Below are 27,556 nucleotides of genomic sequence, written 5' to 3'. Positions count from 1 at the left end.
GCGAACTTCAAAGAAAGCCACAAATATGGAGACTTCAGAACATTGCACAATGCCAGGCTGCACATAAAAGTTGCACTTTATAGGCTCTGGAATCTTTACGTTGTGAAGCAGCGTATTTCCCAGAATCCATTTTCTAGTAAGATGGACAGATTATATTTACGCACTAGCCGCCAGCAGCTTCCTTTGATCCCGCTACTAATGAAACCTAAGAGTATCAGGGAACGATCACTTCAAAGTCAATGTCAGAGTTTGCAAACAGTAATTTCACATGGCCCAGAACATAAAGCACCAGCGTCATGAATGGATCTTATTATATCGGTCATGAAAAGCCACCTGCACTGCTGTTATGACGTCATAGTCTTAAATGGCGCCACTGATGTCACTACATTTTTAGAAGATGACTATTTGCAACCTTGCTCTTAGCATCAGATATTGAATGGAACAGCGTTATATACTGTATTTCCTACATTATAAGAAAGCCACAAGACTAATGTGTTTTTTAAATATAATTACAATTTAGCAGCCAGATAAACCAAACCCAAAAGTCATCAGATCATTAGTTATATACAGTGTTACTTCCTTCATCTGTTTATGGACAAAGGAAAGAGAATAAAGGAAAAGTTCAGCAACTATAAAAAAAATTTAATTCAACTGGTGCCAGAGATTTGTAATTTACTTCTAATTTACTTCTTCCACTACTTATCGGCTGCTGTATGTCCTGCAGGAAGTGGTGTATTTTTTCCAGTCTGACACAGTGCTCTCTGCTGCCACCTCTGTCCATGTCAGGAACTGTCTAGAGCAGCAGCAAATTCCCATAGAAAATCTCTACTGCTCTGGACATTTTCTAACATGGACAGAGGTGGCAGCAGAGAGCACTGAGTCAGACTGGAGAGAATACACTACTTCCTGCAGGACATACAGCATCTGATAAATATAGGAAGACTTGAGATTTTTTAATAGAGGTAAATTACAAATCTCTATCACTTTCTGACACAAGTTTATTTGAAAGATTTTTTTTTTTTTTTTTTTTTTTGCTGAACTACCCCTTTAAGAGGTTATTCCCTTTCAACAGGGAAGGGAAGAGACAGTAGTGGAAAGAGGTATTTCAGCCCTCTGCAGATTGAGAACACCTCTCTGACACTTGGCACCAGAGATTTTTGTTATGGAAGCAAAGATGGATATATGAAAGATGCACTTGTACTAACAGCTATCTAAAAGGCGGACGCTTTTGCAATTTAAAATAACGTCCGTTTTTGCGATTTAACTGACTGCAGTGGCAATGCATTAAAGTCAATGTAAAGACGGACGTCCAATTTACACAATGTTTCGAATAACGGACATTATTGCTGCGGACATCAAAATAATGTTCATGTTTATTATTTTCGGACGTCTTTTGCATACAGCGGACTTTTTTATTAATTGTTCACATAGTTTTTCTTTTGTCATCGTTCTTTCTCCGTTTTTACTATTAAATTCAATGGACTTTTCAATTAAGCCGCCTACAAAGGCCAATTAGTAATCAAAGCACAATAATGTACCAGCAGCCGTCATTGCACTAAGGGGAGGCCAGACAGCTAAATGACGTCCGTTATTTCAGACTCAAAATGACGGACGTCATCTTAAACGGAGCTGAAAAAAACGTTGCACGAACATAGCCTAAGAGTGTTAGCAGTTTGGAAGATGGATATCCTGCAAATGTTATAAGAAGTGTAAGTAATAATAATAATAATTATTATTATTTGTATAGCACCAACAGATTCCGTAGCGCACAAGCAGCTGTGTACTGCAGCAAAATCAGATATGCTGAATATTACCTGTGAACTTAGAGGCAGCATCCCGGTATTCTTCTTCACTTCTGTCTCCATATGAACTGTATCTTATAGCCAGATCTGAGGTCAGCAAGTCACCTGGAAAGGTACAGAGGAGGACATTACGGCTACAAAGTGGCTAAGCAATTCCACTAGATAAAAAATCTTTCCAGCTTAATCACATCATATATAATATCTAAAGGGAACTAAAAAAAAAACGCTGTAACTAAACCGCCCCTCTGCTCTAATAATATACAAATAGATGCATCATCCTAATGGTGCGTTTACACAGGCAGATTTATCTGACAGATTTTTGAAGCCAAAGCCAGGAGTGGATTTGAAAAGAGGAGCAATCTCAGTCTTTCCTTTATGACCTGATCCCTGTTTATGGTCTGTTCCTGGCTTTGGCTTCAAAAATCTGTCAGATAAATCTGCCTGTGTAAACGCACCATTATTGTATAGAAATGCTTCATGATAATAAGGTCGCCAGACCAGCAGGAAGAAACTGTTCTACTTGGAAGCCTCCTGAATAGTAGATGGACTATAGATGGATACCAGTATTATACAGCGAAGGCGACAATTTTAATTCGATCAAATAGCGGGCATAAAATCAAGCGCTTCACCCATCGACGTGACAACTACTTATGGGGACATAATTAAGGAACTCTAGAGAATTGCTTAGAAAAAACAATCCATATACTTCCATTTTTGTTTTCCCAGCCTTAGAAATACCTCCTATAAAAAAATTCTTCCTAAGGGTCCATTTATACAGAAAGATTATCTGACAAATTATCTGCCAAAAATTTGAAGCCAAAGCCAGGAAGGGATTTGAAACTAAGAGAAATCTCCGGTTTTTCTTTACAACCTGATCTCTGTTTATAGTCCATTCCTGGCTTTGGCTTTAAATCTTTTGCAGATAATCTGTCAGATAATCTTTCTGTGTAAATGGACCCTTAGTTCTTCGCAGGTGCTCCTGTTATTCCCAACTTTAAAAAGCTGACTTTGCAACATGGATGAATTAAAGGGGTACTCCGGCAAAAATATTTTTCTTTCAAATCAACTGGTTTCAGAAAGTGATGTAGATTTGTAATTTACTTCTATTGAAAAATCTTCAGTCTTCCAGCACTTATCAGCTGCTGTATGTCCTACAGGAAGTGGTGTATTCTTTCCAGTCTGACACAGTGCTCTCTGCTGCCACCTCTGTCCATGTCAGGAACTGTCCAGAGCAGCAGCAAATCCCCATAGAAAACCTCTCCTGCTCTGGACAGTTCCTGACATGGACAGAGGTGGCAGCAGAGAGCACTGTGTCAGACTGGAGAGAATACACCACTTCCTGCAGGACATACAGCAGATGATAAATACAGGAAGACTTGAGATTTTTTTAATAGAGGTAAATTACTAATCTCTGTCACTTTCTGACACCAGTTTATTTGAAAGATTTTTTTTTTTTTGCTGAACTAGAAGATATATGTTTTATGTTTTATATTATAGCCATATATATACACCAGCCGGACCACTGTTTTTAGAGCAGAGTGGTGGTCGCTAACCTAGATGATAAGCTGTCTTCAATGGGAGGGAAAGAGCAGAATGTCTGGAGGAGGACACAGGTTTGGTAAATTAATATCTTTGCAAAAATATTTAATATAGTGAGGCCTACAGAATAAGTGACTCTCTTTGTACGCCATCATAGGAGTCAGGGATGTCTATGTATGTTTTATTTACCTGACCAGGGCTTGCCCTCAATGAAGTGTGTAACTCGGCTTCCACTGTCTTCAGTCTGCTGGTCTCTGGTGTTCTCTTCTCTATGTGCCGCACCTGCACAATTACAAGGAAATGAGAAGATATTGACCATTATTATTTCTCTGGCTGTTGTGTAATATTCAGCTGGTTTACATCTATGTCAGACGTTCCACGCCACAGATTCCAGCTAAAATGTAGGAAGTGCAGATCAATGCGATATTAGAGCGGATAAGATGCTGAGCACCATGAGGAAAACCCAACAGCCCCATTAAAATCAATGGGGTCCATTAGGTGCCATTTTGTCCAGTGTGCAGTGGATCCAATGTATCTTATAAAAGAGCAGAATAACACAGGGAAAATGGACATGTGAACCAAACCAAAGAACCTTGTGCTAGTGGACTCAGCCCATTGATGTATTGAATAGTTAAACATTCATTTTAATGACTGCCATGTACTGTAAGTGTTAATTCCCCTGCAAAAGTCATGGCCAGGGAAATAAAGTGTGTGGTCAATCACAGCTTCACTAAGTGATCATTAAAGAGACATTAAAAAGTGTCCTATCTCAGGGTAGCATAAACTAGTGACAGAGAAGCTGAACAGAATGATGTATCACTTACATTGTTCTGTGCAGCTGATCCAGAGATCTCCTCCTGAATAACATGGACAATAAGTAGTCCTCTCCATTATGTGCATGAGCCCAGTAGTCCTGGATATTCATGAGAAGCAGAAAACTCCGCCTACCAGCTGCTAATTGGCAGTTATCTATCCATGCTGTGTATAGGCAGCCAACTGTCAATCAGCAGCTTGAGGGCGGGGGGAGGGTGCGGTAAGAATCCTATTCTCCTGCATATTAGGAGAACGGCTGAATAGAATGATGTAAGTAATACACCGTTCTGTTCAGCATTTCTGTCACTAGTTTATGCTGCCCTCATTTCAGGCGGAATAAACCTAGTGACAGATTCCCTTTAAGTAAGCTTCTTATGATGGGTATGTTCACACACTATGGATATGCTGTGGAAAATCTCCAGCAAATCCACACAAATGGGAACATACCCTTAGACATATTTTTTTTTTTTTGTATAAACCCCTTTTGAAGCCTTTGCTTTTGGTATTTTACAGCTACTTAAGTTTATATGGTTCTTGTTATCAGGACAGTCAGTGTATGCATATGTCACATTACATCTTGCTGCTTTTTGTGTGTCACCTTCTTCAGTGTCCTCTGACTTCTCTTCCTTTCCTCCTTCCTCTCCAGAACCGCTGGCTAGAGTTGATGCTGTAGTAGTTGGGTTTTCTCCTTTCTCTTCAGGCTGATTATCTCCTTCCTGGAACTCAGCCCAGAAATCAGCCGGATCCATTTCCCCTAATTCAATTACCGGCCCTGAAGGGGGAAAATAGAAATAAAAAAAAATGTAATCGGATATAAAGAAATGTGATTGTTTGCTTAAATAATTCACCTTAATCCATGTTCCCTTGGTCAGAAAACTAAGGGTATTCCGTTTACTTCAAGAGCAAAGAGAAATGAGGAAAGATCTGCTGGTACACACAATGGGGGAAATTTATTAAGATCGGCGTACTCTTAAATTAGGCCCCGCCCACTTTCCCAGCCACTTTCCCCGGCCTTCTCCCTGGCGTAACTTGCATAAATGTCTTTCAATATGTTGAGCTTTGCAGACTGCTCTCAACTTAGATGCTCTATAGACATGAAAAAAGTAAGGCCATACTAAGAGACGCACACCTCTTAGAGGTAGTATTGTATATGACTTATACTGCAGAGTCATAAAGTGGAACAATCAACATTCCCATATGTAATATATATTATATGGTCTCACATTGCCGTGGGTTGCGTGGATGCCACGTCTCTGCCTTTGAACTTATTCTGTCATAGAACTTTTCAATGAGAGAAAGAACTCTCTGCCTGTCTAGGAAGCCAACCTGCAAATACAAAGGACACAGTTAGTACAATTTACCAAAAATAGCTATTTTTCTGACACTAGTTTCGTTGTGTAGAATTGCAATTATCATGAACAAGACATTGCGTTTTCTAGCTAGTATCTCAGATTGCTTTTGCAGTGCCATTTCTTTTAAAGGTAAATTTATTGAAGCTGACCCGGCTGAACTGTCACAAGTGGGTGGGATTTTGGCAGCTCAGCCAATCAGTGACTGGAGTGGTGTCCCGCCCCATTCACTGACTGGGTTATCCATCAGCCGGGTCATGATGTAGCTGGAGGGGAGCTGGGAAGACGGACGTCTGGGACCCAAAAGTGGAATGCAGCCCAGCGAGGGTGCCGACACAGGTGAATATAACCTATTTTTTATACTCCCCACCCCCGGCCTGAAATAATTTTTTTTTTACCTCCCCCCAGACTTCTCTTTTAGGTTATCACTTATGCACAAAACAGGGTCTATTTAGCTGACTGGTGAGGGCAGATCACTGTCACGCCACCAATCACAAGACTGGAAGTATATTGTCAGAATGGAGTGCAATAAGCATGGGCATCCAGTGCTCCACCAATTCTCTAAGATCGCTCAATCCCCCCACCCCCACCCCTTCAATTGCCCCATTCCATTGCAGGAGTCGGGGTCTATACATTTTCTATAGAGTCTGACAACAAGACAGGTAAAGCAGTGAGTTGGGGAGTGACGCTCTCAGTCCTGTGCTTTTCTAACAATTGCTGGGGGTAAGAAGCCTTAGGCCACTATTACACGGGGCAACTGAAAGGAGCAAACAAGCGCTGTCAGCACCCGTGTTCTCTTCGTTACCCGCTCGCTGCCGCTCCTAATATGTGCGGTGGCAGCGAGCGGGTAAGTGCAGGGGGGTGCCCAGGTGATTGCTAGATCGTCCAGGTAGCCCATAGCAGACAGTAGCAGTCTGCTGCCACTGCTCCTATTCCACTGAACGACGGCAGCAGATCACTGCTATATATATCAACATGAAAGACAAACAACTGCAACGATCAGCCGACATTGTTGCCTTCTATTACACAAGACGATTATCGGCTGTAACGGCCGATAATCGTTTCATATAACAGGGCCTTTACTGAAATATTGAGAATTTTATAAATGATATTGAGCACTTGATGGACCAAACATACAATAATAGGTCATCTGATTTCTTTCTACCGATGGTTCCACTTTTTCATTGGAGGCTCTGTCCAGAATCGCCATGTGCAACAGTGCTTCAAGCAACGCTATTTACCACCACATCAGAACAATTCATGCAGCTCACTCAGAGCCACTGGGATCATTTGTGTGACACATCCGACACAGAACGTTATATCAGTATATAAATAGAATACATTGCACTAACCTTTCCTGAATCACATGCAAGAAAAAGATCAGAAAACTTCTGCCTCCAGATATCGTGGCGAATAGTCTCACGGAACATGTCAGCGCACTGCGCCATGTGGTGCAAGAATTCCTGGAATAAGTCTGTGCTGAGGCGACTGATGAATGGGTATACATACTGCAAATAGAAAAGAAAGATAATATTAGGCCGGGTTCACACTGCGTTTTTGCAATCCGTTTTTTCCATCCGTTTTATTAAAAAAATGGATGGAAAAAACGGATAAAAAAAGATGCATTTGTGTGCATCCATTTTCCATTATTAAAAAAAGGAAACAAAAAAACAAATCAAAACGCTTCCTTTTTTTTAATGTACATAAAAAAATGGTCGACCACATTTTTGTGTACGGTAAAAAAAAAAAAAAAATGTGTATTTAACTGTTTTTTGATCCAAATGACCTGTGATATGGAAACATTTTTTAATTACTTTCCATGTTTTATCATACAAAGTGACTTACGAAAGTGCTCCCAGATTTTCCACCGTGCACTGACCTGCTTCAAGTACCTCAAGAAAATCTGTGAGACTAGTGTTGTTCATGTCCATCATATATTTAATTATAGAGGAGGACCTCCACCCCACCAAAGTCTGTGCCACACTTGCATAAAAATACAGCCTAAAATCCCGCATAGATAGTCCCCCCCCCCTCTCCCTCTGTGTAAGTGCTTTATATTTTATTCTGACTTTTTTTCCCCATACCAACTTATTCAAAATTATAGTGATTCTCTTAAACCAGAGATCTGGAATCCAAAGCGGAGCCGCCTTAAGGATATATAGAACTTGAGGTAACACCACCATTTTAATTAGGGCCATCCTCTCAGCCATCGATAGGGGTAACCTGAGCCATATATCTACCTTTTTAGAGATTTTAGTCAACAGGGGTTTAAGGTTTAAATCCAGATAGCTCTCCACCTCTTTACTAATCCGAACCCCGAGGTATTCTATTATTTCACTCCTGCCCACTGGGGATGTTATTCCCTCCGTTCCTGCTTTTACCTCCCCTAGGGACAGTAATGCCGATTTATCCCAATTCACCCCAAATCCAGCTATTTTCCCATAGTCTTCTACTAATCTCATAACCTTGGGCAGGTTTTCCATTGGGTCCTTGATAAACAATAAGGCGTCATCGGCATAAAGGAGAACCTTATTATTCCCACCCCCTAAACCAAACCCCACTATGTCCCTGGACGTCCTAATACACTCCGCCAGGGGCTCAATATACAAATCAAAGAGAAGGTGGGACAGGGGACACCCCTGCCTAATACCCCTTAATAATTTAAAGCACCTAGTAATGTTCCCGTTCACAATTACCCTTGCCAGCGGATCCGAGTAAAGTAATCTAATCCAGCTCACAAATTCCGGACCAAACCCCATCTTTCCCATCACTCTCCACAGAAATCCCCACTCCACCCTGTCAAAGGCTTTCAAGGCATCAAGAGACAGGATGGAGTGGGGACCCCAATTGGACACTGGCATGGACTCTAGATACGTTGGTAAAAATAGAACGTCCCGGAACAAACCCTGTCTGCTCGGGGCCAATAAGACCCTGTATAACCTCCGTCAATCTCCATGCCAGAACCCTGGCCACTAGCTTGTAGTCAGTGTTCAGCAGGGAGATTGGACGGTAGGACTCTATTCGCAGGGTTTTTTTATTTTTTGGGGGGGGATTAACACAATGTGGGCCTGACGCATAGATTCAGGAAGACGCCCCTTACACAAGGATTCATTAAGTAGTTCAGCTAAATAAGGAAAAAGGACGTCTCCGAACTCCCGATAGAAATCAAAAGGCAGACCATCAGATCCTGGTGTAGTTGATCCTGAAATACTACTCAAGGCTTCCCTTAGATCTGAAACCCCAATATTCCCCTCCAACCATTTAACTCTATCCTGAGGAACACATGGCAGTTTACATCCATCAAATAATTTTTGGTATTCCTGTTCCATTGGGGAGGCTTCTGAACTATACAGCCTCTCATAAAACTCAACAATTTTCTCGCGAATCCCTTCGCTATCCCTGATCTGACCTCCCATCTCATCCTCCAGGGCTGAGATATACGAGCTCCCTTCTTGTGCCCTAACAATAGTTGCCAGAAGTTTCCCTGGTCTCCCCGCCTCCACAAACCGCTTCTGGCCCAGAAAGAAGCATTTTTGTTGAGCCTTATTTATAAGGTATTCCCCATACTTCCCCTGGGTTGTCTTAATCTTATCTGCCGCTACCTCTGTCTGTGAAACCTTAAATTCTTCTTCCCCTTCCTGAACTGCAGCCTTCAGGCTATCCTCCTGCTCTCTAAACCCTTTTTTCTTATAGCAAATCTCTCTCTTTAGTATCCCCCGTATATGAGCCTTTAATGCATCCCAAACATAATGGATATCAGTTGAACCCACATTAATCTCCCAGAATTCTTTTATTTCTTGCCGAATCTTATCTTTACTATCCAGAAGTCCCAGCCAATGAGGGTTTAATCTGAAGGGGTGCCCAGTTCTACTTAGGTCCTGCTCCATGCAGACTCCCACAGTTACAGGCACATGATCTGACAGACTCCTGCCCCCGTAGGTCATTCTCCTGATCCAGCGGAGAGCCAAAACATTCCCTAAAACATAGTCTATACGGGAAGCAGAGTTATAAGTAGCACAAGCCAAAAAGACAGAAATGGCTGCACATCGCACCCATGGCTGACACGAAAGCTTATTCAGCTACATTTAAAACCAACATCAGAAGTTAGTATATAATTTGGCCAAACCATATTGCCTCATGTACCACGTGCAGGTCTTCTGATACACATGAGTCCCTAACCAAAAAACATCACTGTGCCGGTCAGCGACCACAATCCCCGCAAAGCGTGCGCAAGCAGAGAAGGGGGGCCACGGAATGGCCCCGCAACCCCATTGTCACAGGACCAGACCCTAAAGGGCCCCCCCAGACCCCGCAGGCGCCACCGGCGGAAAAAGTGGACGCCAAGCAACACAAGTGTGAACAAGCTCTTACCTCTCTCCATTCCTCTGCAGGTAGAATGGGAGAAAACTAGGAGATCCTCCCCTTATGTACACAGGTGCTTCCTGCTAATTTGGATCACATGGGTCTTACAAAGCACGAGTGCTAGCCACAATGAAAAAAGGGACAGAATACCTAAAATATGCACAAGCCAAAAAGACAGAAATGGCTGCACATCGCACCCATGGCTGACACGAAAGCTTATTCAGCTACATTTAAAACCAACATCAGAAGTTAGTATATAATTTGGCCAAACCATATTGCCTCATGTACCACGTGCAGGTCTTCTGATACACATGAGTCCCTAACCAAAAAACATCACTGTGCCGGTCAGCGACCACAATCCCCGCAAAGCGTGCGCAAGCAGAGAAGGGGGGCCACGGAATGGCCCCGCAACCCCATTGTCACAGGACCAGACCCTAAAGGGCCCCCCCAGACCCCGCAGGCGCCACCGGCGGAAAAAGTGGACGCCAAGCAACACAAGTGTGAACAAGCTCTTACCTCTCTCCATTCCTCTGCAGGTAGAATGGGAGAAAACTAGGAGATCCTCCCCTTATGTACACAGGTGCTTCCTGCTAATTTGGATCACATGGGTCTTACAAAGCACGAGTGCTAGCCACAATGAAAAAAGGGACAGAATACCTAAAATATGCACAAGCCAAAAAGACAGAAATGGCTGCACATCGCACCCATGGCTGACACGAAAGCTTATTCAGCTACATTTAAAACCAACATCAGAAGTTAGTATATAATTTGGCCAAACCATATTGCCTCATGTACCACGTGCAGGTCTTCTGATACACATGAGTCCCTAACCAAAAAACATCACTGTGCCGGTCAGCGACCACAATCCCCGCAAAGCGTGCGCAAGCAGAGAAGGGGGGCCACGGAATGGCCCCGCAACCCCATTGTCACAGGACCAGACCCTAAAGGGCCCCCCCAGACCCCGCAGGCGCCACCGGCGGAAAAAGTGGACGCCAAGCAACACAAGTGTGAACAAGCTCTTACCTCTCTCCATTCCTCTGCAGGTAGAATGGGAGAAAACTAGGAGATCCTCCCCTTATGTACACAGGTGCTTCCTGCTAATTTGGATCACATGGGTCTTACAAAGCACGAGTGCTAGCCACAATGAAAAAAGGGACAGAATACCTAAAATATGCACAAGCCAAAAAGACAGAAATGGCTGCACATCGCACCCATGGCTGACACGAAAGCTTATTCAGCTACATTTAAAACCAACATCAGAAGTTAGTATATAATTTGGCCAAACCATATTGCCTCATGTACCACGTGCAGGTCTTCTGATACACATGAGTCCCTAACCAAAAAACATCACTGTGCCGGTCAGCGACCACAATCCCCGCAAAGCGTGCGCAAGCAGAGAAGGGGGGCCACGGAATGGCCCCGCAACCCCATTGTCACAGGACCAGACCCTAAAGGGCCCCCCCAGACCCCGCAGGCGCCACCGGCGGAAAAAGTGGACGCCAAGCAACACAAGTGTGAACAAGCTCTTACCTCTCTCCATTCCTCTGCAGGTAGAATGGGAGAAAACTAGGAGATCCTCCCCTTATGTACACAGGTGCTTCCTGCTAATTTGGATCACATGGGTCTTACAAAGCACGAGTGCTAGCCACAATGAAAAAAGGGACAGAATACCTAAAATATGCACAAGCCAAAAAGACAGAAATGGCTGCACATCGCACCCATGGCTGACACGAAAGCTTATTCAGCTACATTTAAAACCAACATCAGAAGTTAGTATATAATTTGGCCAAACCATATTGCCTCATGTACCACGTGCAGGTCTTCTGATACACATGAGTCCCTAACCAAAAAACATCACTGTGCCGGTCAGCGACCACAATCCCCGCAAAGCGTGCGCAAGCAGAGAAGGGGGGCCACGGAATGGCCCCGCAACCCCATTGTCACAGGACCAGACCCTAAAGGGCCCCCCCAGACCCCGCAGGCGCCACCGGCGGAAAAAGTGGACGCCAAGCAACACAAGTGTGAACAAGCTCTTACCTCTCTCCATTCCTCTGCAGGTAGAATGGGAGAAAACTAGGAGATCCTCCCCTTATGTACACAGGTGCTTCCTGCTAATTTGGATCACATGGGTCTTACAAAGCACGAGTGCTAGCCACAATGAAAAAAGGGACAGAATACCTAAAATATGCACAAGCCAAAAAGACAGAAATGGCTGCACATCTCACCCATGGCTGACACGAAAGCTTATTCAGCTACATTTAAAACCAACATCAGAAGTTAGTATATAATTTGGCCAAACCATATTGCCTCATGTACCACGTGCAGGTCTTCTGATACACATGAGTCCCTAACCAAAAAACATCACTGTGCCGGTCAGCGACCACAATCCCCGCAAAGCGTGCGCAAGCAGAGAAGGGGGGCCACGGAATGGCCCCGCAACCCCATTGTCACAGGACCAGACCCTAAAGGGCCCCCCCAGACCCCGCAGGCGCCACCGGCGGAAAAAGTGGACGCCAAGCAACACAAGTGTGAACAAGCTCTTACCTCTCTCCATTCCTCTGCAGGTAGAATGGGAGAAAACTAGGAGATCCTCCCCTTATGTACACAGGTGCTTCCTGCTAATTTGGATCACATGGGTCTTACAAAGCACGAGTGCTAGCCACAATGAAAAAAGGGACAGAATACCTAAAATATGCACAAGCCAAAAAGACAGAAATGGCTGCACATCGCACCCATGGCTGACACGAAAGCTTATTCAGCTACATTTAAAACCAACATCCGTGGCCCCCCTTCTCTGCTTGCGCACGCTTTGCGGGGATTGTGGTCGCTGACCGGCACAGTGATGTTTTTTGGTTAGGGACTCATGTGTATCAGAAGACCTGCACGTGGTACATGAGGCAATATGGTTTGGCCAAATTATATACTAACTTCTGATGTTGGTTTTAAATGTAGCTGAATAAGCTTTCGTGTCAGCCATGGGTGCGATGTGCAGCCATTTCTGTCTTTTTGGCTTGTGCATATTTTAGGTATTCTGTCCCTTTTTTCATTGTGGCTAGCACTCGTGCTTTGTAAGACCCATGTGATCCAAATTAGCAGGAAGCACCTGTGTACATAAGGGGAGGATCTCCTAGTTTTCTCCCATTCTACCTGCAGAGGAATGGAGAGAGGTAAGAGCTTGTTCACACTTGTGTTGCTTGGCGTCCACTTTTTCCGCCGGTGGCGCCTGCGGGGTCTGGGGGGGCCCTTTAGGGTCTGGTCCTGTGACAATGGGGTTGCGGGGCCATTCCGTGGCCCCCCTTCTCTGCTTGCGCACGCTTTGCGGGGATTGTGGTCGCTGACCGGCACAGTGATGTTTTTTGGTTAGGGACTCATGTGTATCAGAAGACCTGCACGTGGTACATGAGGCAATATGGTTTGGCCAAATTATATACTAACTTCTGATGTTGGTTTTAAATGTAGCTGAATAAGCTTTCGTGTCAGCCATGGGTGCGATGTGCAGCCATTTCTGTCTTTTTGGCTTGTGCATATTTTAGGTATTCTGTCCCTTTTTTCATTGTGGCTAGCACTCGTGCTTTGTAAGACCCATGTGATCCAAATTAGCAGGAAGCACCTGTGTACATAAGGGGAGGATCTCCTAGTTTTCTCCCATTCTACCTGCAGAGGAATGGAGAGAGGTAAGAGCTTGTTCACACTTGTGTTGCTTGGCGTCCACTTTTTCCGCCGGTGGCGCCTGCGGGGTCTGGGGGGGCCCTTTAGGGTCTGGTCCTGTGACAATGGGGTTGCGGGGCCATTCCGTGGCCCCCCTTCTCTGCTTGCGCACGCTTTGCGGGGATTGTGGTCGCTGACCGGCACAGTGATGTTTTTTGGTTAGGGACTCATGTGTATCAGAAGACCTGCACGTGGTACATGAGGCAATATGGTTTGGCCAAATTATATACTAACTTCTGATGTTGGTTTTAAATGTAGCTGAATAAGCTTTCGTGTCAGCCATGGGTGCGATGTGCAGCCATTTCTGTCTTTTTGGCTTGTGCATATTTTAGGTATTCTGTCCCTTTTTTCATTGTGGCTAGCACTCGTGCTTTGTAAGACCCATGTGATCCAAATTAGCAGGAAGCACCTGTGTACATAAGGGGAGGATCTCCTAGTTTTCTCCCATTCTACCTGCAGAGGAATGGAGAGAGGTAAGAGCTTGTTCACACTTGTGTTGCTTGGCGTCCACTTTTTCCGCCGGTGGCGCCTGCGGGGTCTGGGGGGGCCCTTTAGGGTCTGGTCCTGTGACAATGGGGTTGCGGGGCCATTCCGTGGCCCCCCTTCTCTGCTTGCGCACGCTTTGCGGGGATTGTGGTCGCTGACCGGCACAGTGATGTTTTTTGGTTAGGGACTCATGTGTATCAGAAGACCTGCACGTGGTACATGAGGCAATATGGTTTGGCCAAATTATATACTAACTTCTGATGTTGGTTTTAAATGTAGCTGAATAAGCTTTCGTGTCAGCCATGGGTGCGATGTGCAGCCATTTCTGTCTTTTTGGCTTGTGTAGAGTTATAAGTAGCGCTGAAACAGGAGAAGGCCTCTTTATTGCCGTATAGGCTCCGCCACAAGTCGACCCATCCCATTTCTCTTGCCACCTTAGCCATAGGGGAGGACCAATTAGGATTTCGTGCCTTCACCCCCTTCCTGTCCACCCTGATATCCATCACGCAGTTAAAGTCCCCGCACATAATAAAGGGAATCTCATCTCTGTCCCCTACTTTCTTAATAATTTCATATATAACCTGCGGAGAGAAGGGAGGCGGCACATACACAAACACCAAAATCATCTTCTTGGAAAATATCGTATAATGAAGGATCACGTATCTCCCCCTATTATCTACTTTTTTTGCAATACAGCGAAATGGGATTTTATGGTGTATGTAGACGGAAACCCCCCAGAAAAGTTAGAGAAGAGAGAGTGGTATTCAGAGCTCGCCCATCTACGTCTCATCCTCGAAACTGTTTCATGGGTACAATGCGTCTCGAGCAGACATACAACTGCGGGTAAGTGTCTTGTGATTAAGTCAAAGGCTGCTACCCTTTTAACTCTATCTCCTGTCCCCCGCAGGTTCCAGAACCAAATATCAAAACTCATCTAACACCAAAGAAAAAAGAAAACCAAAGCCACCAAAAACCCTGTGTGCTGTCAGACCTCCCCCCCAAATCCTACCCTCCCCCCGAAACCCCCTCCCATCTCCCCCAATATTGGCTCCGCCAGACACCACCATCTCCCAGTTCCGGAAGAGCCTCTACTCTAGATCCCTCCCCCCCCCCCCCCCCCCCCCTAACCGACCCCCCACCCCACCCCCAACTCCATCAAGTCAACAAAACCAGGAAAAGAAGAAAAGATTGGGGATTTGGGAAAATCAAGGTTTTGATGGTGTGTTAAAGAGCACTATGGAACAATTTTGGAAGAAATATGGGGTTAAGTATGTACACCAGATTTTTGAAGATGGGTGGATAATAACATTTGAGGATGTTAAAAGTAGATTTGGGTTAGGACAGTCACAGTTATTTTATTATGTACAGTTGAAGTCTGCAATGAAGACGCTTAGAGGAGCTCAGATATTAGTTAGAAGTTCACATGAGACGTTTGAGAGTATATGGGAAGTAGGGGTAAAGGGAAAAGTTTTGACTAAAGTGTATGGGGCTCTTATAAACCAGAGAGAATCCACGTTTGTTAAGAGAGCTAAGGGTAAGGTGGAAAACTGCATTGGGAAGAATAGAAGAAGTGGTATGGGAGTCTATAGTAAAAAATTTGGGGTGTACGTCCAGAAGTCCAACGCATAGGTTAATCTTTTTTTAAAAATTTTACTGGCTATATTATACCCCCAAAAGGCTGATGAAGTTTAAGAATATTGAGGAGATTAGATGTAAGAAATGCCAGGAATTAGGGGTGGATCTTGTGCATCTGATATGGAACTGCCCCAAGATTGTACAATTTTGGAATCAGATCTTTCGATATGTTGAACAGGTAATGGGGATGGATATAGTGGGTGTATATTCTGAAGCAGAGATTTTACTGAGGGGATTGATAGAAGATGGGGAAACCAATACACTGATTAATAGAATTATGGGATGTGCTAAAGTGCTTATCCTTAGGAGGTGGATGGAAGAAGCCCCCCCGGGGGTGGAGGAATGGAGAGGGTCGGTGGAAAGGGTCAGAATGTATGAGGAGCTGCCGTCCAGAAAAGGGAAGAAAGGGTACGGGAAACATCAGAGAATTTGGAATAAGTGTCGGAATGGGTAGGTCCTGCAGGACTCTCAGAGAATACTTGCCTATACTTTTCTTTTTTTTTTTTTTTTTTTTTCTTTTGGCTGTGTGCTGTCAGGGAGGGAGGTAAGAATAGTACTCTTGATTCATTATTTTGTGATTTTGTATGTAATTGAAGAAAAGAAAGAATAAATTTATTAAAAAAAAAACAAAAAACTTTTTTTTGATCCATTGAATAGAAGTCAATGGAAAAACCGAACAAATGCACCAGTTTTTTCATTCAATTTTTGCATAAAACTGATTGCAAAAACGGAGTGTGAACCCAGCCTAACATAGGCATAGGAAGACGTGAAGCAATAAGAAAAGTATGTGTTTTTCTTGTTAAGAAACAATAAATAAACAATAACAATAAACAATGCTGTTAGAGCCAGCTTATAAAATGTTAATAGTTATAGGGATGACATTGTGCACATACTATGTGTATCTATTAGTCAGCATATAATAGTGCTATAATAAAAGAATGCAGTTGCATGTATGGGCTATGTTCACATTATGTTTTTTCTTTCCGTTTTTTATTTTTTAAAATGACATCCATCATTTTGAGTTCAAAATTACGTCGGTTTTTCCGCCTTTTGGACGCCGATCATTACATTATTCTAGTTCAAAAAAAATGTAGAGGAGACTGCACATCCAAAAAAGATCTTCACTTTAATCACACCAGTGCAACGTTTCAGCCATAGAAGCAGCCTTTCTCAAGCATTGCCTAACTGGTGCTGCTTAAGACTTTTTGTTTTTGATTATTCTAGTTCATGTTGTCATGATTATTACTTTGCCGACCTTTTTACCCCTGGCTTCCATGTTATGAATAGAGCTTCACATGACCTGCAGCTCTATTCATTCCTATGGAGCGATGGAAAGAGGTGAGAGCCAAGTTAATGCAGAGTGGATAGGGTAAAAGTTTATTTTTCCTGGAATACCTCTTTAACCCCTTAGCGACCCATGACGTATCTGATATGTCATGGTGCCGCGCGGGGTGTTCAGAAAGGGGTCCCGCCGGGACCCCACTCTGAACGGTGCTGATCCCGGCTGACATGAGCAGCCGGGCAGTGCCTCTATTAGCCGGCGCGGGTCCCGTTGCCGCGCCGGCTAATTAAGCCTCTAAGTGCAGCTGTCAAACCTGACAGCTGCACTTAGTGGCTTTCCTCCGTGCATCCCTGGTCTCTATTGGGACGGATCTCCCCTTTGCGATGCGATCGCGGGGGGAGATCCGTTCTTCTGCCCGTGCCGGGCCTCAGCGTCGGAGTGACGCTGATCCCGGCTTGGCAATAGATTGCTATGGCCTGCAGCAGGCCATAGTAATCTATGACCGATCTAATCGCTCTTTGCTGTGTATATACACAGCATTGATCTCTATGAGAGATCAGTGCTGTTTATATACAAGTCCCCCAGGGGGGCTAGACTAGTTAAAGTAAAAATAAAAGTAAAAATGTTTTTTTATATATAAAAACTCATCTCCTCTATTTAAAGTCCAAATCACCCCCCTTTTCCCATTTTATAAATATAAATAAATAAACAAATAAATAAACATGTTTCCTATCGCCGTGTGCGTAATCGCCCAAACTAATAATTAATCACATTCCTGATCTCCCAAGGTAAATGGCGTAAGCGCCAAAAAATTCCAAAGTGCAAAATTCCGCATTTTTGGTCGCATCAGATCCAAAAAAAATGTAATAAAAAGTGATCAATAAGTCGTATATGCGCAACCAAGGTACCGATAGAAAGAACACATCATGGCGCAAAAAATGACACCTCACACAGCCCCATAGACCAAAGGATAAAAGCGTTATAAGCATGGGAAGGGAGCGATTTTAAGGAACATATATCTGTTAACAATGGTTTGAATTTTTTACAGGCCATCAGATAATATAAAAGTTATACATGTTATATATCGTTGTAATCGTAACGACTTGAGGAACATAAATAACCAGTCAGTTTTACCATAGGGCGAACGGCGTAAATGCAAAACTCCCCGAAATAAAAAAAATTCCTTTTTTTTTCAATTTGACAGCGCAAATGATTTTTTTCCGGTTTCGCAGCATATGTTATGGAAAAATAATGCCTGTCATTGCAAATTACAATTGGTTTCCCAAAAAATAAGCGCTCATATACGTCTCTAGGTGAAAAAAATGCAAGCGCTATGGACTTCTAAACATAAAGTGGAAAAAGCAAAAGTGCAAAAACAAAAATTCTACAAAATTTGACCTTAAGGGGTTAAACACTGTGTGCATTGGGCGGCCCCCATTCCATTGACTTTAATGCATTCCACTAACGTCAATTAAAATGCGGTAATAACGGACGTCATTTTAAAAAAGAAAAAGCGGACGCCTTTTGTCTTTTTTTTTTTTAAGCCACAAGGTAACGGAACCCCCTCCCCCCCCATTGGATATGAGAATACCCCTTTAAGTAGAAATAAGTGATGATACCTCACCTCTACAAACTGTTCCTCATTTAACTTCTGCTCCATTGTGTCTGCAGTCTCCACTTCCTTACTGTATACTGCCAAAACAATATACTAATTATTAGAGATGAGCGAATACGATTCGATCGAGTAGGTATTCGATCGAATATTGCGGTATTCAAAAGATTCGAATACAATCGAGTAGGCAAACATTCGACAGCCCTCCCATCGCAGTTGGCGCCTTTTTTAATCCAATCACCATGCAGGAAGCCGTGAGGGACCCTGGGAGTACGCACGCAGCGCGAAAACGGTGTCTACCCTCATTGGATGGCTGAACCACATAAACTCGAATATTTAATAATTGGCTCCCGCCTCTCGACCGCAGATGCGCTTTTAACCTAGTCAGGAAAAGACTTATTGTGCCAATAGCCCAGTAAAAGGCAAGTGATATCTATTGTGCCAGTTGTCCAGTAAAAGGCAAGTGATACATACTGTTCCAGTAACGATCGTACAGCATGATGCGTGATACACGTGAATAACATGACGCACTGCGGACGCACATTGGAATAATGTATGTAAAGCTGTGCAAAAAATGCGAACGAAATGTGTAAACATTGCCGTAAAGCGTTCGCAAATATTTTTCCTTCGCAACTGCGTAGAATGGCAATATACTGCTATTTTGGGGTGTTGGGTGCACCCAGGCATGCTCCCCCTAATGTCCCAGTGTCACTCCGGAGGTTTTTGCATCGTTTAGGGAGGTTTCATGGGGGACTTGGTGACCTCCATGCGGTCAAATTTTGATTTCCAAGTGCAGAGAATTTTTTTTCCCATAGACTATAATGGGATGGAATATTCGTTCAAATAGTCGAATCTCGGTGCCTATCCGATTCGAATTCTCGAAAGTCGAATATTTCACTACTCGCTCATCTCTACTAATTATATGTAACAATTCAGATTTGTTCATTACAGTGCGTTGAATTAAAATGATATAGATATATTAATATTACCTGTAATAAATCTTACCTGGTTTGTCTAACGCAAGTTGGGAAATGTCTTCAAAAAATGATTTCAAAGCACTTTGTACCTAAATTTTTGTAAAAAAAAGAAAAATGATCAAAAATCCACAACAGACTACCGTATACCAGTCATGAGGGATATACAGTATACAGTCATCATTGTACAAATGGTTCCAACCTTCACCATGCAACTAAAGAGCATTCACCACCTTCTGCGGATGAAGAGTTATTTCCATCCATTATGCAGGACATTCTTGATTCCCTTATATATACTAAGCATAGAATACATAATAACTCATAAGTGAAACTTCCATATTTAGGCCATGCTCTCACAATCTTTGTTTTCGGACATATCCTTGGATGGCGTCATTTTGAGGCAAAAACACAGCCAACCAAAAATACTGCCAAAAACAATAGTTGTGTGAATATAGCCTTATTATTACTGGATAACTATGAACCTACTGTCCTACCATGCATCAAGTGACATAGACACATTAGTGCCCATGTATAGCTACACGTACCAATGCGAGTGGAATCCTGCCGCTAACATCCAGAGTCCATTCCTGGAACTGCAGGGATAAGGCTCCTTTCCTCTTCTCCATTACTTGGCTCTGGATACTCTCCACTTGCTCTCTATTATCTTGGTTAAACTTCAGCTCCTCTTTTAGCTGACCAAGCCTGCGGTCAATAAAGTCATAATTACTGTATAATACCATATACCACAGCTTGAGGACCATCTGGAAAACATGCATACAGCCCGGTCTGATTGTTCAGCCTTAAAGGGGTACTCCAGAGAAAATCTTTTTCTTTCAATTCAACTGCTTTCAAAACGTTAAATAGATTTGTAATTTACTTCTATTTAAAAATCTCAAGCGTTCCAGTACTTATCAGCTGCTTTATGCCCTGCAGGAAGTGGTGTATTCTTTCCAGTGTAACATGGTGCTTTCTGCTGCCACCTGTGTCCATGTCAGGAACTGCCCAGAGCAGTAGCAAATCCCAATAGAGAACCTCTCCTGCACTTGACAGTTCGTGACATGGACAGAGGTGGCAGCAGAGAGCACTGTATCAGACTGAAAATAAGACACCACTTTCTGCAAGACATACAGCAGCTGATAAGTACTGGAGATTTTTAAATAGAAATAAATTACAAATCTACATAACTTTCTGAAACCAGTTGATTTGAAAGAAAAAGATTTTCACTGGATAAACCATTTAAGTGAGCCCCTATCTCTAGTGCTGAAAATCCGCAGTAAGATCCACAACTAAGGATTTCAAACACATTGTGGGAGGGGGAATTACAATGTTGAATAAAAACGCCATGGTGTCTTTTTTTGGTTTGTATTTTTGCTAAAATGCCAGTGGCCAGATAGAAGTTAGCTAGAAGTCAATGGAAGTTTATGATCTGCCTTACACACAAGAGGGAGATTTATCAAACTGGTATAAGGGTAAGTTCGCACTAAGCAAATGGGGCAGAATTTTGTGGCAAAACTCTCCACCGGGGAATTCCGCCTGCTTCAAGAATTGACATTCTTTGAGCGTAGAGCGGAGGAGAGTGATCCCTTCCATAGAAATGCGGTCTGACAGTGAAGCAGGCAAAATTCCGTAGCGGAGAGTTCTGCTGCGGAATTCTGCCCCATTTGCTCAGTGTGAACATACCCTAAAGTAGAATTGTTTCAGTTGCCCCTAGCAACCAATCAGATTTCACCTTTCATTTTTCAAAGAATCAAGTCATGTGATGGCAAATGAAACAAAAGGGATCAGCACGCAAAAACACCTAAACCACAAAAAAGATCTTTCGCACATAAAGTCAAAAACGGCAGAAAAAAAGGCAAATGCAAATAAAAAATGCCTAAACCACTAAAATCATTGACACAAAGTCAAAAACACTAGAAAAAAACACAATACATGCCGTAGCAAACAATGGCAGCTGTTCAATTCCCTGTGTGAACAACGGCGTTGTTTGCATTGACTTCAATGCAACACATTTCTTTATGTCAAAAACGGCCGTTCTTTTCCTTAAAAATACGTTGTGTGAACATAAACAAAAAGTGTGTGTGAGGGCACCCATTAGAAGTTATCTACTTTTGGTTGGATCTAAAACCAACACTGTGAATCTTAGCCAAACTACATAAGTTCTGCAAATAGCAAAAATATCCACACAAGAGAAGCAGAATGATCCGTGTACGCGGCAGATCCACCTGCCCTCACCTGTTGAATTCTAAGTCAAAAACATTGTTTTTCAGATCAGCCACAACTTGTTCCAAGCCACGGACATAGGCCGACTTCTCAGTGCCGGAAAAGAACTCCGGATTTTGTCTCATGAGAAACTCTCCAAGATAGTTTACTGGGTCAAACTTTACTGAATCGTCTTCGAGAACTTTTTTCTTTTCCACCTCCATGAGAAGAGATTCAACGCCATGGACAACTGAGGGCATCAGCTGTTCTAGGAGGTAAGACCTTGTGCCCACTGAGGCCTTGTCCTGGCTGAACCATTCTCTGGCCAGTACATCCGCCGGGGCTTCCTTCTCCACTCTCTCCCTCCGCTCTCTTTGTATCTTTAGGTTTCTCAGTGTTTCTTGCTGCAGTCTTAATCCTCTCTGTTGCATTGTATCAGTAAATATCTTTTTATAGCCCGCCTCTGTCTCCGTAGAACGGCAAAAAGTGTCTCTAGAAATGTCAGCGAAGCCACTCATCACCGGATGACCGTTCTCCATGGAGTCACCGCCGCATTCCGCTTCCATTGTTCTTCAAAGTAAATAAAATAGTAAGTGTTAATAGTAATAGTAAATCCCAGCTGCATGCCCTGGTGTTCTGTTTGGCGGGCATGCTTTCAGACAAACGCTTTGCTAGGTCTTACTTTCGGGGGAGGCCATATATTTGGCAATTCAACAAAACCTCTACTAGGTCTTATTTTTAAGGGATGTCTTATTTTTGGGGAAACAGGGTAAATGGGATGTATAAAAGCACATAATAACTTTAGTGAATGGCGTGTACAAGGGCTTTACTGCAAGGGTTACTCCCACCCAAACATTTATTGAAGTTACATTAAATGCATAAAACAGCCTGTTGTATGAATACAGCATATGGCTATGTTCACACAATGTAAGTTCCGCGTTGTTGCAATGGCTGTGATTAGTGCGGTACTTATGTTGTGCTGCAGGCTGAGGGAATCCTGGCCGGAGTGTATACACGTGTTATACACTCCGTCCGGGATCCCTAGCGGCGCCGTAAACTGACATGTCAGTTTTCTGCAGCCACTATTCATTGAATAGTGGCCGCAGACAACCCTGTCAGTGCACACAATGGAGCGAGGGGCAGTGGGGAGTTCTGATGTGGGCGCGCACGGATGTTTCCGCATCAGAACTCTGCAGCGCTACAGATCATCCGGCCGGTACTGCTGTACTGGGATGATCTTTTCAGAGACCGGACGTTCCGTGACCCGGCCGGTCTCTTACAGCGTATGAACATGGCCTATATGTGTCGGGTCAGTCTTGGCCCACTACAAGAATTAACAGAGATGGCTCAAATCTATTTGATTTCCTGATCAATGAATGATGACTCCATTGGGAGAAGCGCACCGTTTAATAAATTTGGCTCCTGTCACTCCAGTTACCTGATGCAAAAAAAAACCTGTTCATGAATATGGGCCACTGTGTGAATACGGTCTTAAAGGACTTTTTGGTGACAAACGTTATTCAAAAGCAAAGACATAGACAGGAGGGTAAGTGGTGATCTTTCCTTCTTACCTGGTGACGGCAGAGCAGAAGGTTAATGAGCACTAATATGTGATGCGGTCTCTCCCCATGCACTGGGCTCTCGGCCGGTGTGCTGCAGTCTCCTGTGTGTTTGGCTTGCTGCCGTTGCCTAGCGATGAATGAGGAAGTGGCTGCTGTCAGTGATGGCCCCGGCCTCCTTCTTCCTGTGATCCATGCTTTGTAATGGTTCACAGTCCATACATCTCACAACTATACATTGCATGAACACATGCCTACTGCAAGCAAAATGTGGCCGCAAATGGGAATACACATCGTGCACCAGATATTTTTTATTTTATTTTTTTGTCTATGAAGCTGCCTGGGGGATGGTATTGTGCGGGCTAATGATAATGTTTTTATGGATTTTTATTTAATATACTGTATTATATTTTACTTTTTTTTTTTCTTGTCTTTTGTAAGAACACACAACCAATTGTTTTTGTATTACAGTATACTATTATCTTGCCAATCATTAATAACAGCATAGGGGGTGGGCACCTCTGAGACATATCTAATGTTTTGATTGGTCGGGGTCTTAAGGTGCGTTTACACATAACGGTTATCGTGCAAATTTGCGCGATAACGATCGAATTCGAACGATAATCGTACGTGTAAACGCAGCGAACGATCAAACGACGAACGAGAAATCGTTCATTTTGATCTTTCAACATGTTATGAAATTGTCGTTCGTCATTCGTAAAAAATTCGCAGGACGTTCCGTGTGAACAGTTGTTTGCCGATTTAACCAATGTGTGAGATAGGCTTAAGCGATCGCAAAACAAATTTTCCGTACGATATATCGTACCGTATAAACGCTGATCGTTATGAAAAAAAATCGTTACTCCAACATTGTTAATCGTACGATCGGGCCAATTATCGTTTCGTGTAAATGCACCATTAGTGTTCGGACTGTGATTGATCAGGAGAACGAGCCGTAACAGGTATAGGCTTAGCACATTCACTCCCAGCTCTGTGTAATGTGACCTGGATGGACTCCCAGTGCAAGCCTAGACACAGGGCAGGGACAGGAACACGTGCTGTAGATCCGCTTTAGGGTCCTATTCTACGGGCCGAGCAGGGCCCGATCAACGATGTAAACAAGCGCTGATCTGCTAGATCGGCGCTCGTTTACTGGGCCTATTCCACGGTCCCGATGATCGTTAAGCGAGGGCTGCAGGGGCATCGTTATCGATGTCCTTGCAGCCCTTGTTTCATACATTACCTGTCCAGGCTGCAGGTCTTCTTTTTCTTCCTCTCGGTCCCGCGCTGCAGCAGCTTCGGAGCGGGGCTGTCTGAACTAACAGACCGCTCAGCCAATCACTGGCCGCTGCGGTTCCAGACAGTGATTGGCTGAGCAGTCTGTCAGTTCAGACAGCCCCGCTCCGAAGCTGCTGCGGCGCGGGACCGAGAGGAAGAAGGAGAAGACCTGCAGCTTGGACAGGTAATGTATGATGCTGTTGAAATCATCGGTCGCCGCCGCGCACCGCTATTCCACCGTAGGGATGCGCTGGTGGCAAACAATTATTTTAGGTCTGAACCTAAATGAACGATCAGCCGATGACACAATCATCGGCTGATTGTTCTCTCTATTCCACCGAACGATAATTGGCCGAATCGACTCGATTCGGCCGATTATCGCTCCGATTCGGAAGATTATCGCTCCGTGGAATAGGCCCCTTAGGCTAGGTTCAAATTGCATTTTTGCAATCCGTTTTTTTCATCCATTTTTTGCAAAATGAAAAACGGATGAAAAAAACGAATGCATTTGTGTGCATCCATTTTTCCATTGACTTCCATTGTAAAAAAAAAAAAAACCAGATAAAAATGGATGCACACAAATGCATCCGCTTTTTTCATCTGTTTTTTGCAAAAAACGGATTAAAAAAAGGATTGCAAAAACGCAGTGTGAACCTAGCCTTAAAGGGGTTTTCCAGCGCTACAAAAACATGGCCACTTTTCCCCCTCTCTTGTCTCCAGTTCAGGTGTGGATAAAAATTAAGCTCCATTTACTTCAATGGAACTGAGTTTGAAACCGCACCCAATCTGGAGACAATAGAGGGGGAAAAGTGGCCATGTTTTTGTAGCACTGGATAACCCCTTTAAGGCCCTTTAACAAAAGGAACGATTAGCACTCTGATTGATGATCGGCACTTGTTTAACAGGCCATCAGAAGCTCTACCAGTTGCAGACCATACTGCACGTACAATCACTAGATTGTGCATTGCTCTAATTTAATCCTTCCTGTCCTCATATAACACAGGGTGAAAATTAACTGGTTTCAGAAAGTTATATAGATTTGGAATTTACTTCTATTTAAAAATCTCCAGACTTCCAGTGCTTATCAGCTGCTGTATGTCCTGCAGGAAAGGGTGCATTCTATCCAGTCTTACACAGTGCTCTCTGCTGCCACCTCTGTCCATGTCAGGAACTGCCCAGAGCAGTAGCAAATCCCCATAGAAAACCTCTCCTGCTCTAGACAGTTCCTGACATTGACACAGGTGGCAGCAGAGAGCAGACTAAAAAGAATACACCACTTCCTGCTGGACATAAAGCAGCTGATAAGTATAGGAAAACTTGACATTTTTAAATACAAGTAAATTACAAATCTATATAACTATCTGAAACCAGTTGATTTGAAAGAAATCGACGGAATACCCCTTTAATGGCTGAACAAAATACCCAGTTAGCCAAAGAACAAGCCTTTATTCTCTCCATGCATCTTTTCTATGAAGTTAGAAGGAGAAATGTATGTAGTCAAACAGACTGCATTGTGATATAACCATAACGGACCCTCTCTAAAGCCATACATAAGTCTATGTTCACACCAGGTGGATCTACCTAGAAAAAACTGCACCGTATTTTATATAGATTTTTACATGGATGTGACAATGATTTCACAGCGGGCTTTAAATACCTGTGCTGATTTCTTTCTCAGTGTGTGAATAGGCTTTTTAAGCCCCCATTAGCTTCCATGCGCTGTAGCTTGGTATAGATTTTTAGTGCTGAATCCTGCCAGGCCGGAGAACTGAGAATAAAACCTTTCCAGTCCACTTTTCCAGCTCAGTACATGAAGCCAAACAATATGTGTGATTATTGCTATTGATTTTCTTTACGCGGTCATAAACCCCTCAGTCCTAGGCATGGTATTTTATAATGGCCACTTAATCTTCCTGCTTCTTAGTGTCGCTCGGTAATGACACTTTCTGACACCAGTTACAATCATAAATGCCCCGGGCATAAATTGAGATCTTTTCCAAATATCATATAGAAGATGTGGACTGCCCTTCACCGGGATCTCTTATATTGTGGTTTTACATTTGGGAAATAAAATTACACTACAGTTTTTTTATGCAGGTTTGTGGTTTTTTTTTGTGCTGAATTCTGAAGTGAATCTGCAGGGAAAATAGAAGAATAAATTCTTTGTGTAAAATAAATAAAGAAATAAAAAAAGACATAAAAATATCAGAATGAACAAAAAATAAAACCATTTTTCCATGCGTAAAATCTGCATTATATAAAAACACATGCAAAAAAAATGAAGCAGCTCACCGCTAATGGCAAGACGCAGACCCAATACAGATACTCACTATAAGCAGCGCCCCAACTGCAAAAAAATCTCCATAAAAATTATGAGGCTCTTGGTTACCATTTGCACACAGTGTGTACCATCCCAGCACGATAAGGTGGCCTCATGCCGGGATGGACCCTACACTGTACTATGGCCTCTCCACGGCATGTAATAAGCCTATCCAAGTTCCATCTGATACTGGCAAAAATAATAATAACCGGGTGAAATGTTTTTTTCAAACAGTTTTTTTGTTGTTTTGTTTTTTTACACCTTTTGTGGTCCAGCAGCTAGGTCATGTGATATCAGAGGGGAAAAAAAAAAAGTTCAGCACTCAAAAATGCCTCGCCCACAAAAAAAGATCATTTGCACAGAAAGCCATAAACACATTTTTTCTGGCAATTTTTTTTTTCCGGCCTGAAAAACTCCAGGAAAAAAAGTTTGTGTGAGGTGTAAAGGTACCCTAAGCTGGATGTTTGGGGTCATTGTCCTGCCACATAATAAAAACGTGGAGCTGGCTTCTCCCCTGATGGGATGCATCTAATTTTACAGCATTTTTACCACACCTGCCTAAAACTTTTGCACAGCACTTTATATAATAACGAAATGTTCTCTTTATTTCGCAGTCCCTGGCAGCGGCACTTAGGGCA

General features: G+C 43.2%; 1 protein-coding gene across 2 annotated transcripts in view; it reads right to left on the bottom strand.

Annotated features, from left to right (window-relative positions):
• The window catches only part of EFCAB5 (EF-hand calcium binding domain 5), a 42,294-nt gene extending 18,831 nt beyond the window's left edge, over nt 1–23,463 (bottom strand). For both annotated transcript variants that reach the window (XM_069944560.1, XM_069944561.1), the window contains exons 1-10: nt 23,333–23,463; nt 21,795–22,331; nt 20,108–20,264; nt 19,594–19,654; nt 18,601–18,668; nt 6,856–7,011; nt 5,378–5,480; nt 4,753–4,926; nt 3,531–3,623; nt 1,815–1,907 (exon numbers count right to left, since the gene is read on the bottom strand). In XM_069944560.1, coding sequence (XP_069800661.1) covers nt 1,815–1,907; nt 3,531–3,623; nt 4,753–4,926; nt 5,378–5,480; nt 6,856–7,011; nt 18,601–18,668; nt 19,594–19,654; nt 20,108–20,264; nt 21,795–22,327 — 1,438 coding nt within the window. In that variant the 5' untranslated portion in view covers nt 22,328–22,331; nt 23,333–23,463. The remainder of the gene's footprint in view (nt 1–1,814; nt 1,908–3,530; nt 3,624–4,752; nt 4,927–5,377; nt 5,481–6,855; nt 7,012–18,600; nt 18,669–19,593; nt 19,655–20,107; nt 20,265–21,794; nt 22,332–23,332) is intronic.
• Nucleotides 23,464–27,556: the final 4,093 nt, after the last annotated feature.

Source organism: Dendropsophus ebraccatus, chromosome 11 (assembly GCF_027789765.1).
Source record: "Dendropsophus ebraccatus isolate aDenEbr1 chromosome 11, aDenEbr1.pat, whole genome shotgun sequence".
In the NCBI taxonomy this organism is placed as follows: domain Eukaryota; kingdom Metazoa; phylum Chordata; class Amphibia; order Anura; family Hylidae; genus Dendropsophus; species Dendropsophus ebraccatus.
Note: the sequence above shows the minus strand (reverse complement) of the source record. Positions and strands in the feature narration are given on the sequence as shown.